Raw genomic sequence first — 12,880 nt, 5'->3', positions numbered from 1 at the left:
AATGAAAGAAAAATTAACTTGTATTCCTCTCAAAATCAATTACAATTTGGATTCCGATTACAAAAGAGAGGATAATGAATTTGATCCTCCCCTTTGTTTAAAACTGGGTTCTTCTTGGTAGCGATGGAGTGCCTCATTTGATTGATTATGTCGAACTTGCTCTCCGTTGACGATCCGACCATCTTGATTCACTGGAACGATTGACTTGTTTGATGAATTCGGTTTAGAACTCTTAACAAGTTTAATAAACTCAGAATGAGTTGAAAACTCTGAAAAGAGCTGTTGAAAATCGAACGATTGATTAGTGTAATTAGCTTGCGTTGCAAGTCTAATTAAGAACTCTTAAACGAGTTTCAGAACTCAGAGTGAGTTAAGAATCCGTTACAGAGTTGTTAGAACCGAAGATTTGGTTAAGAGCCAAGTAAATCCGCCGTTGGTGAAGGGATTCTTCAAGATTTGATTAACTGATTGCTGATCAGTTCTTTGATCTCTTGGAAAATCGCCTTCTCTGTGCGGTTAAGCTACTGAGATTTGTTAATCTTATATGGTTTTGATATCAGCACACGTCCACCCTTGGTGGTTTGATCTCTCTCAAAAATTCCAGTCCCGTAGGATATTGAAGAGAACTTGTTTGAATAAGTTTGAAACTCTAGCCGAGTTAAGAAACTCTTTTGAAAGAGTTAATTTCAGAAAGGATTAATAATCCTTTTAGCCAAGAATGATTGATCAATTGTTGATCAGAAGAACCTTTTAGCCAAGAATGATTGATCAATTGTTGATCAGAAGAACTTGCTAAACAAGTTTTAAAGCTCTGATCAAGTTAGGAAAACTCTAAAAAGAGTTGATGATAACAAAGCAAGTTCAATCATTTCAAAAGAGTACCTGATCTCTTTCTCTCTTCGGCCGATCTCAAAAAAGCTCCGCCAGTTCTTTATAGGTTCGGTAAAACCTCTATATCTCCAAATCTAACCGATAGAAAGCAATTTCCACCGTTAAAAATTAGGAACAATAAGTTTAGTAGCCACTCTCCAAATTTTACATCGATCGGACCACGGATGAGGGTCCGATCGTCACGCCGATCACAACTGCGCAAATCTGACTTTTCTCTGCACTCCTGGAACAACCAGCTTCGGTAAAACCTTCATATCTCCAAATCTAACCGATAGAAAGCAATCTCCACCGTTCAGAATTAGGAAAGACGAGTGTAGAATCTACCCTCCAAATTTCACATCGATCGGACCACAGATGAGGGTCCGATCGTCACGCCAATCACAACTGCGCAAATCTGACCTTTCTTCTCCTCTCTTGTTCTCCCTTTCCTTTTAATTTCGTCTAGCCCTCTACCACCAGCCCTATTTTGCTGTGAAAACCACCTATTTGTAGGAGTTTAAAGGGTATAACTACCCCCTTAATTAGCTCCATAATGGAGGTTAGTTGCCCTATTAAGTGGAGAACCGTTTCACCATTGATTTGTAGTCTCTTTCTGTCGAAGCGTTGCAAAGATCGTCATTTTGTAATCTTTGCTTTAGCTCTCGATTGTAACTCCCGATGTTGATTGTGAAGGCTGTTGAAGTAGAGCTTCCATCAGTTGTCGTGAAGGTCGTCAGATTGTAACCTTCAGCGATCTACGTGAAAGTCTTCAAATTGTAGCCTTCTGGAAGTCGTCAGATTGTAACTTCCATCATCGGTGTTTGATGGGGATCAGCTATCTATTGTGATTTTTTGACAGCCTACAGAACCCCCTCCAAAGTTTTCGAAAGTTCTCGGTTGACTGGGACGAATTTTTAGAATACTTTGGATCTCAACTCTGATCTTGGAGCTGTTGATTCCTTGTGGTAAAGGATTTGTTCTCTGCACTTACTTCGAAGGCATCTTGGTTGAAGGGATTTGCTATGTAGGACCTGTGTGAAGGTATGTGCCATAATCCTGCTTCTGGAATGTGGGGGTAGACCCTGTATTTTGAACTTGAGATGCGGGTCTCACCCTTGCATGTTGAATTTGGAACACGGGTGTGACCTCAACGTTTTGACTTAAGATATGAAAGTGGCTTCCGTGCATTTTTGACTAAGTCTTTGAGATTTGTCTTTGGCTCATCTGTTTTAAGTCTCGGCTCACATCCATTAAGCTGATGGGCCTGCAAACGTGCATAGGATTTTTGGCAAACCCTCAGCCATCAACGGATTTGATAAGCCTTTACCGACTACCGGTTGAGTCGGGCTAGCATGTGGATTGTCTAAGTCCGTTCCACATGTAACGTTGTGCTAAGAGAATGAACCCTCTTAGACTTGATGCTATGATTTAGAATACATAGACTTTGTCATTTTCACGGGAAAAGACTAACCGGCAACGCGTGTTAGGCGTAGGCTTATCTCTAATTAAGGATCGAGATAAAGTCCCCCATGCGTGTGAGGCATGGATTTTGATATCCTTTTCACGGTAAAAGACTAACCGGCAATGCGTGTTAGGCGTAGACTTATCTCTAATTAGGGATCGAGATAAAGTCCCCCATACGTGTAAGGCATGGATTTTAGTGTTATTAATAACAACCTGCCACGATGTTGAATACGTGGACTTTGTTGTTATTTCTTCCTGTGTTACTTGAAACACTGAAAAAAAGTTAGAAACGCCAGAGGTGTAATATTAACTTGGCATGAATTTTCACTTAGAGTGAAATTTAGAAATTTTCTTTATTATCACTAGGATAATTCCAGAAAATAATTAATCTGCTGGGGATTTTATAATAAAAACTTGCTATTCTTGTTGGAAAATGATTAACAAGTTCACTAGGGGTTTTGACTATTAGAGGTGTGATGTTAACTTAACAGTATTTTTATGGACTTATCGCTCTGTTGACGAGAGTCGATAAGTGAAAAGTGTTACTATCGTAGCAACTTTGAGGACCTATCGTTCTGTTGACGAGAGTTGATAAGTAAAAAGTGTTGCGATCGGAGCAACTTTGAGGACCTATCGCTCTGTTGACGAGAGTCGATAAGTGAAAAGTGTTGCGATCAGAGCAATTTTGAGGACCTATCGCTCTGTTGACGAGAGTCGATAGGTGGAAAGTGTTGCGATCGGAGCAACTTTAAGGACCTATCGCTCTGTTGACGAGAGTCGATAGGTGGAAAGTGTTGCGATCGGAGTAACTTTGAGGACCTATCGTTCTATTAACGAGAGTCGATAAGTTGATTTTATCAGAGGTGTTTGATATTAACGTGACAAGAGAATGTTGCAATCGGAGCAACTTTGAGGACTTATCATCCTATTGACGAGGATTGATAAGTGGATTTTTGTCAGAGGTGTAATGTTAACGTGACAAGAAGAATATTGCTATTGTAGCAATTTTGAGGACTTATCGCTCTATTAGAGAGAGTCGATAAGTAGATTTTTGTTAGAGGTGTAGTGTTAACGTGACAAGAAAAATATTGCTATTGTAGCAATTTTGAGGACTTATCGTTCTATTAAAGAGAGTCGATAAGTGAATTTTTGTCAGAGGTGTAGTGTTAACGTGACAAGAAGAATATTGCGATAGGAGTAATTTTGAGGACTTATCGCTCTATTAGAGAGAGTCGATAAGTCGATTTTTGTCAGATGTGTGGTGTTAACGTGACAAGAAGAATATTGCTACAGGAGCAATTTTGAGGACTTATCGCTCTATTGGAGAGAGTCGATAAGTGGATTTTTATCAGAGGTGTGGTGTTAACGTGACAAGAAGAATATTGCTATAGGAGAAATTTTGAGGACTTATCGCTCTATTAGAGAGAGTCGATAAGTGGATTTTTATCAGAGGTGTGGTGTTAACGTGACAAGAAGAATATTGCTATAGGAGCAATTTTGAAGACTTATCGCTCTATTAGAGAGAGTCGATAAGTGGATTTTTATCAGAGGTGTAATGTTAACGTGACAAGAAGAATATTGCTATAGGAGCAATTTTGAGGACTTATCGCTCCATTAGAGAGAGTCGATAAGTGGATTTTTGTCAGAGGTGTAATGTTAACGTGACGGGGATTTAAACTCTGCTGAGGAAATACAGAAGTTTAACAATGCCATGTTAAAGGAGTTCATGAACTTAAGAAATAAGTATCATGTTTTGCCAATACAAAGATGTGTCATTTACTTTAAATAGTCATAATGCAGGGGTGACTTTTGCATTTGAGGTTCAAAATGTAGAGTTAAGAACTCTTATAACGCAGGACTAGGCCTGGCGTTTGGGACTTGAACACAGAAGTGAACTCTGCGTTAAGATCTAATTGATCTTATCAATTAACGCAAAAGATTGCGTTTCAGAATCGGTTGGGATTCTTTCTTAGAGTCCCGAACCGTTTTAACAGCTTGATGGATCTAATTGATCTTATCAATTAACGCAAAAGATTGCGTTTCAGAATCGGTTGGGATTCTTTCTTAGAGTCCCGAACCGTTTTAACAGCTTGACGGCTGTTATAAATAGGCCTGTAAGGTCACATCAAGAGTCATTCGGCTCTTTTTTATTTTGCTTAGTTCCAAGAACGAGAATTCTCGTTTCAATCGATTCATCGTCGAATTTCATCTTCTCTGATCAGCCGTACCCATGGCGCCTAGGAGGATGAGCTCGGGATCTAAGAAGATCGTCAAGACTTCTTTGGGGACTTCGCCGGCCGAGAACGCCGGTGGCGTTGTTGCTCTCACGAGCACTTCGCCATTGCCGTCGCCGCTGCACGGACCTCATTGCTGTGGTAAGTGGTGGCCATGGCAACTTGTTTCAACAAGTTTTCTGAAAACCCTAGATGGGTCCTTCTCAACGAGGAAGATGACTCGTTTCTTTGTAATTGGAACGCACAGTTGTAACTCTGCGTTAATCATGAATTCTGATTATGAGTTTGGACTCTGCGTTAAAAACGTGGATTTTGAATAACGCAAATTTGAAGTCTGTGTTTAAAATCAACAACGTAGACTTTGAAGTCTGCGTTTTAGATCAACAACGCAGATTTTTAAGTCTGCGTTTAAGATCAAGAACGCAGGTCTTGATGTCTGCGTTTAAGATGAATAACACAGACGAAGTCTGTGTTCAAGATAAAAAATCACAGATTTGGGGGCCTGGGTTCAGGACTGACAACACAGCTTTTAAAGTCTGCGTCTAGTCTAGTTCCTTTCATTGGAAGTTCCCTTTAGTTGCTAACTACTGTTTCTTGTTTTGCGGTGCTTTTTCCCAATGTACCGCTTCTGCTAGAGCAGTACTTCAGCTATACCGATGATCCTGAAGTAGGGAGGGTTTTTGGTCTTCGCGGGGAGATTCCTTTATGCACTTCCCCTAGCTCGGATCGAACACACTTAATTAGGTTTGCTGGGTGTTCAACTCTTAGGGCTCTAATCACTGATGTGGATCTAGAAACCCCTGCGGGTCTGGACCAATTTGCCAAACCATCATTCTTGTTTGGAGACCATATATCCGCTGATGGTCAAGTTGGGGATGTAGAGGATTCCCGCATGCTGTGAGAAGTCGATGATCGTTTGTTCTTCCTTCCAAGCATGAAGAAGATGTACCCACTTTCATATTTTCTGACTGTGGGTGGTCGTAGGGGCTTGGCCTTCGACCTTGTCAAAGAGAAGGAGAACATATCATTTGGATCAGGTCGATCATCTCGTGTTCAAATTGGCGGGCAACTCAAGGTCTGAGACCTGGCAGATTTGAGAAGAAGGAACTTGCTCGGGAAGCGCTTCTTCCAGCGAACGTGTTCATACGTCAGTTTATTGCTGCTCGAGGGGAATTTCTTGTGCAAGCTTTTCGTTCTCCTGGTTGAGTGTTCTCTAGAGAAGACGGCTGGTGGACCCGTATGGTGGACTTCGTCCTTGAGAAGCTCGAGGAGCCTCTTGCCCGGTCTGGTCTGACAGTACCGATACAGGCTACGAGGCGTGGGATCATCCAGAACTATCCCTCCTTCTTTGCTATGTTGGAGAAATACAATCCGGACAGCTGAACCTTCTTCACGCCAGTCGGGGAGTTAGGATTTGCTTTGCATGAGATGCACGCAGTGTCAGGACTATCCTTCAGGCAAATGCCATACGAAGAATTTGTTCCAACCACTGAGGAACTATCCATCCTAAAGACTGCTCACCCAGATATTTATGATACTTTTTGGGAGTTAATGTGTCATTTTCACATCTGCGCTCAGGTCGCCGGGATATGTGGGGGTGGCCTCATGCATATTGCTTGGGCAGATTACTTATTCCAGAACTTGAGTCAGAAAGATTCGAAGGTGACCCGTCTTGCCGTCAGTTCTGCTAGGAGCATTAAAGCCCGCATCAAAGCTCCTAATGTCATTTATAAGAATCAGTGTCTAGAAGATGGATTTGAAACTGACAGCGAGTTTGAGAGTTTTCATCATCAAGCCGCCATTCCAATTTCTGACATGGTACTCTTTGCTGGTTTCTTAATGCTCTGGTTGAAACGGTGTGTTGTACCGTCGAGACCGGCTGAATCAATCTTGGTTGAGGTCGTCTACCCAGCCGTTCTCTTGGCTCATGGGAGGCTACTAAGTCTTCTCTCTGCGATGACGGGCTGTCTGTAAAGAGCTCTACGAGATCTGATTTCAGAACTCCTTGATGTCAAGGAGATGAATGTTGCCGGGAGGAAAGTTTGGAAGACTCCCCAACCTCGCACACCAATGCCCTATACTTATTTAGTGGCTTGGTTTGTGCTGCATTGTCCCTCTTTGATGACAGGGATCATACATGATAGCGAAACCTCCATTCCTTTCGTGCAAAGGCTTGAGTCAGCCACATGGACAACTGTGTACATAGTCCGGGCTAGACAACTCTTGTCTTTGGAAAATAATTATGATCTTTTTTGCTGTCGCCCTTGCTTTGATGGGGCTGAAGAAGAAGGCCCGAAGTTTGGTGACGTAGTCTTCGAAGGGTCCTCGCTCTTAAACACAGGGACTTTCCAATGGCTTCTTGCTATCAGAGTGGGCTACCTGGTCTTCCGACTAGACGAGAAATGCATCATTGAGCCATATATTCCTTCGCGTTTTGCTCAGCAATTCGGGTATGACCAGCTTTATGTTGGTAACCCTAATCCGCGATTGGCTCATATTGGGAATTTATATGAAGGGGCTCGCGCTTGGTATTTCTTTTCCGCCCGAGGGACTCATGCGCAGTTTATTTTTGCCTAATTTGCCGCCTGGTTGTTCTACCGTAGCGGGTTTCCACGGTTGGTTCGACAAAGCTTCACGAATCCCTGAATATGATATACATACTTTGTGCATAAATGAGATCCAGGAATTTTATAAATCAAGAAGTGGTTCTGCCAGGACTCGATTACCAGGGATAGAGGATTATCTGTCCTGCGAACGAGAGGCATCCGGAATCGAGGAGATTCCGAAGGAGTTACCGCTGCCAAGCTTTCTGAAAAAGAGGATACTAAAGGAGCTCTCGAGAGAACACCCCATCCTGAGCCTCGCTCCTTGAGATCATCAGGGAAGCGGGCTCTTACTGCTGAGGAGGAAGGCGAATATGAGAAGAGGATTCGGAAGCGAAAACCCGTTGCAGCTAAGAACTCCAAGAAAGCTAAGCTGATGGGGGACGCCATAAAGTTGGTCCATGTTGCGTCTCCTGAAAACAGCAGGGATACTATGCTTCAAGTTGCTCCTCCTAGTCTTGAGATGCCAACAGGTGGGCAGGGATCGACCGTCCCAGGTTCAGCGCCAAATATGCCCGAAAAGTTATCATCTGAAGCTGCGCACACCCCCACTCACACTGATTATGAGAATTGCTTTATTTATCCGCCGACTGCTCCACCCCCAAGCTCGAAAACTTTGAGGAAGCTCATCGAACAATTAGAGTACTGGATGCAAATGACCATCGATGTCGTTAGTCTCGGGGATGTGAGTTTCAAAGTCTTTGAACCCCATCTGCTGGAGTGTCTCGCCAAGATTATGAACCAGGGGAATGCATTGTGGACTGAACATTGTCGCGAGAGCATTATTATTCTGGAATATGAATTGGAATTCGTTTCAATGCTACAACGCGACGACATAGAACCAGAAGTGGATCGGGCTCTCTCTGAGGCCAGGGCTTTGAAAGTACAGCAGCAAGAGGCTCTTCAGAAGAGTCTATCCGAAACAGATTCTCGTATTGCTCGCCTGCGCGGGGAACATCTTCAAGTGCAAGTGGACTTGGGCAGTTTTCACTAGTAAAAAATCAAGTATCCTAGACAGACTATTCTAGACGGAAATTTTTCCGTCTAGTTTGTATTAAATTAGACGGAAAATTTCCGTCTGGAATATTCCGTCTAGAATAATACATTCTAGACGGAAATTTCCGTCTAGAATAGTAAAGTAGACGGTTTTTTATTTTTAATTTTTTTTTATACATTCTAGACGGAAATTTCCGTCTAGAATAGTAAAGTAGACGGTTTTTTATTTTTAATTTTTTTTTAAAAATTAACCGACTATCCTAGACGGAAATTTCCGTCTAGAATTTATCCTAGACGGAAATTTCCGTCTAGGAGATGTTATCCATTTTTAAAAAAAAATTAACCCACCAAAATTTCGCCGCCCCCTTTTCCCCCCCAAATTTCGTCGCTCATCTTTCCCCCAACACCGAAATTTTATTCTAAAGAAGCATAAATCGATCGGGCCATCTCCACCCGCTCCTCTCTCCTCGGCCGCTCCGCACACGCCGTCGGTCTCAAGTCCCTCTTCCCCCGCCTCCTCCCGCCCTTCCTCTCGACCGGCAACCTCATCAACTTCTACTCGAAGCTCGACCTCCCCTTCCCCGCCCTCCGCCTCCTCTCCCTCGAGCCCTCCCCCTCCGTCCCCTACTTCACCGCCCTCATCTCCGGCGCCTCCCAGAACTCCAGCCCCCTCCTCTCCCTCTCCGTCTTCCGCTCCATGCTCCGCTCCCTCGCCCGCCCCTACGACTTCACTCTCCCCTCCGCCCTCAAGGCCTCTGCCTCCCTCCCCGACCCCCTCGTCGCCTCCCAGATCCACTGCCTCTCCCTCAAGGCCGGCCTCATCCTCGACGTCTACGTCGCCTCCGCCGTCGAGGACATGTACTTCAAGTTCGAGCTCCCCCTGGACGCCAGGAGGGTGTTCGACGAAATGCCTCTTAACCAGACATAATGTTTCATGTTTCATGTCAGGTGAATTTGTTCTTCCAGTGGTACCTCTAGATGCCATAATGTTTCATGTCAATCTGCTACTGTTTACTTTAATCCAGTGTAACTGCTTCTGAACTACTATAGATAACTTCAATGACATAAACATAATTAGCTGTCAGCCTTACGTCTTACAAGTTACAATTATTAAGTGATTGTTGAAACTCACAAACCTTGTAGGATTGTACATTTAACAAGTTGATTCACTTTGATTATTTTGCTTTAGGTAACACGCCATGAATATGAAGTTGAGACATCAAATGGGCAAACAGTCACAAAGCGCAGAAGAACAAAGAGCACTGTGATGTTTGGGGTATATAGATCCTCACTTGAGAAAGTATCATTGACTTATAAATTGCAGATTATTGCTTGCATTTAGTTTATTGTTACATCTTTGTCATGGCCTTTCAGGAACCCAATCCTCATAAGACAGCACGTACCAGGACCCCTGATGCAAGCAAGAATGTCACCAAAATGACAAAGGTACAAATATTGTTAACCATCTATTATATTTGAGCCTCTCACTTATGAATGCAGGACTATTAGATTGTCGTAATTAGTTCAGTTATCCATCGTGGTCTATCATCTGTTAACGTGGGAAGGTATCACGTTTCAGAAAGATTTCAAAACTTTGGTTGGTAGTATTAACATGTGGAAATGGATAACCTGTGATTTTAATAAACAGCATTGATCTTATAATGACCTTAAGAGTCCATCTTATTTCTGTATTCACCCTTAGTCTAAGAAAGCTTGCAACAGAGTGTCTAGGGATATAGTCTAGTGGATTTTAGACCAGAAACTTGTATCTAGTACGTTTATTGATGCGATTAAATAAATGTATGATATTAACACCTATGGTGAGAACAAGTGAATGAGGAACAAAGTCATTTCCTATTACCATAGGTTTACATCAAGGATTGGCTTTAAGCTCTTATCTTTTTCACATAGTTATGAACGAACTTACTAGGAATACTGAAGATGAAGTCTCGTGGTGTACGTTATTTGCTGATGATAGTATTAGTTGATGAGTCTAAGAAAGGGATGATGTGTAAAGTAGAAAGGTAGAGAGAAGCTCTCTAATATAAAGGATTTATGATTAGTATAAACAAAACAGAAAATATGGAGTATAATTTAATAAAACTATTGAGGATATAGTACATATTGACACGAAAACATTGGACTAATAGTAAATGGAAAGGAGAGAAGTTATGATAAACTAAAAACACCAAAAACAGGAAAATGAGTAGAGGGATTGAAGAAAACAGCTTTTCAGGTGAAATTAGAAATCTATACACCAGCTCTTTCTCAAAAGTTTTTCTTTTCGTTAAGAAAATACATTGTGTAACAGTAAATCCAACATGAACATTTGGAGTGGATTTGTAATGATTACATAAAAGTATATGTTCCTCTATGTATGTTGACATACAGTTCTTTGTGGTAATATCTTTCGTATATACAGGAGAATAAATAATTTCTTTTATATTGATATTCAGGCATGCCAACATGCTTTGCTTTAAGCTTGTATCCATTGAATCTGTGGATTGGCTTGCTGCAATGGTTAATTTGTTTTATTTGTTTATTTATTCAACATTTACCTAACCTAGCCACTTTTTCCTGGGAATCATTGAAGAGCAGGATATGATAGGAAGCTATTATTTGATCCAAACCTGATTTTTAGAACTTTGTGGGGTTGCGTCTCGTAGTATTTCTACTGGAGGTTGGTGCATCAGCAACGTCCTCAGTGAATGGGCATGAAATAAAAATTGGCACTATGAACTGTGACTATAGTTTAGTATTTTGGACCTTAAATCTGTTTAGTATACTTTGATAAGTTCAGAATGTCTTTCATGATCAATTCCCATGCTCAGTTTTTTTATTAGGTCTTGTATCTGCCCATTTCCTATATGCTGATCTTAATGCTTCAATTCTTTCTTTATAGGTACCTAGCAGAGGGCCCCAACCCCATCCTGCAAACATAGGCGACCTCTTCTCAGAGGGTTCTTTGAATCCTTACGCCGATGATCCTTATGCATTGGATAATTTATGTAAACGTTTGTAAAATTTCCGTCTAGAATGAGTATTCTAGACGGAAATTTCCGTCTAGAATACTCATTCTAGACGGAAATTTTTTCCGTCTAGGATGCGTTATTCTAGACGGAAATTCCGTCTAGAATAATCCGTCTAGGATGTATTCTAGACGGTTTTGAATTCCGTCTAGAATATTCCGTCTAGGATGTATTCTAGACGGAATTTCCGTCTAGAATACTACATACTAGACGGAAATAAACTAGACGCGTATTCTAGACGGAATTCCGTCTAGAATACACATCCTAGACGGAATTCTGGGTATCCTAGACGGAATTTTCCGTCTAGGATGCCTCAAATTTTAGCAGTGTTTGCTGTAGGTATTCGGGATACTGCGATCGAGCTTACCCGTGCTGGTATTGAGCAAGCTCAGATAACTGCTCGATTAGCGGGGGACATGGAAGTTATAAAAGGATTAATTGCTTACTGCGACGGGCTTTTCAAAGGCTATTGCGATGAACTTGTTGTTGCTGACAAGATTAGGCGAGAGATTGCAGAAGCGGCACCAAATGAAGAGGAGCTCAAGAGCAAGATAACAGAGGAAGTCAAAAAGGCTCGTGAGGAGAAAATATTGGCGCTGAAATCTAAACTCAAGTCTTTTAGACTGATGAGTCCCGATGCTTAGGACTTGAATCGCCTTTTAGCTAGGGAATAAATTTGTATCATTTTCATTTCGATTGTCTTCATTTTGTATTCAAATCAACAATATTGAATAAAAATGATATCATTTTGGCTTTCATCATCTCTTTTGTTGAAATATGATTCAGGACAATGAAAGATAAAGCAAATGCCATGAGTATAGTGTTAACTTGGCATGAAATCGAAATTCTCTTTATTAGAATAATTCTAGAAAATTTCAACCGTCAGAGGTTTAATGTTAACATGACGAAATACAAGGCAGAAATACACTATAAATAGACAACCCCCAGCCTGATTTAGCTGGGGTTTAGGGGGCTACATGATTTACAGGAAGTATCTCTTAAGGAACTTCCCAATGATTGGCATCATGAGCCTATCTCCTTTTTGATTGATGAGACGATAAGCTCCATTCGAATAGACTGATTCTATTATGAAGGGCCCCTCCCATTTGGGATTGAACTTCCCCTTGGTTTTGTGAGTCATTACCATGGGTCGTCTGTTGGCCAAAACTAAGTCGCCTTTCTTGAAAATCCGTTCCTTGACCTTTTTGTTATAGGCTTTAGAAATACGGGCTTGATATAGCTCAATCTGTTACTGAGATTGAAGTCGTTTGTCGTCTAAGGCTTCAAGTTCTTGCAGACGTCGTTAATGTTTTCTTCTTCTGTTAGTCCAGTTGTAATAGCAACTCTCAGAGAAGGGATCTAGATTTCCAATGGCAACACAGCCTCGCAGCCGTATACCAAAGAGAACGGTGTAGCTCTTGTAGGGGTCCTCACCATCGTGCAGTAAGCCCATAGACATTCACCGAGTCTTTCATCCCAATCGCGCCGGCTCTTGGAGACAAACTTTTTGAGAAGCTTCACTATGGTTTTATTGAAAGCTTCTGCAAGACCATTTGCTGGCGGATAATATGCCGTAGATGTGACACTTTGGATTCTGAATTTATCACAGAATCTCTGAAATCCAAAATTGACGAATTGTGTCCCGTTGTCGTGAACTATTCGTCTTGGTACTCCAAAACGGTAG

The 12,880-nt window shown here is 41.7% G+C and overlaps 1 protein-coding gene and 1 long non-coding RNA gene across 2 annotated transcripts; one reads left to right on the top strand and one right to left on the bottom strand.

Annotated features, from left to right (window-relative positions):
* On the bottom strand, positions 8,496-9,152 carry LOC109847056 (glycine-rich cell wall structural protein 1.0-like). The gene has a single exon (XM_020416302.1). The coding sequence runs from the start codon at positions 9,150-9,152 to the stop codon at positions 8,496-8,498; it is 657 nt and encodes a 218-aa protein (XP_020271891.1).
* LOC109850331 lies at positions 9,367-11,194 on the top strand. The gene is made up of 3 exons (XR_002249403.1): positions 9,367-9,443; positions 9,542-9,613; positions 11,070-11,194. It is a non-coding gene; the product is annotated as an uncharacterized LOC109850331 (long non-coding RNA).

The sequence above is a fragment of the Asparagus officinalis genome, chromosome 7, assembly GCF_001876935.1.
Source record: "Asparagus officinalis chromosome 7, Aspof.V1, whole genome shotgun sequence".
Classification (NCBI taxonomy): Eukaryota; Viridiplantae; Streptophyta; class Magnoliopsida; order Asparagales; family Asparagaceae; genus Asparagus; species Asparagus officinalis.
The sequence above is the reverse complement of the archived record's forward strand: the minus strand, read 5'-3'. Positions and strand labels throughout refer to the sequence as shown.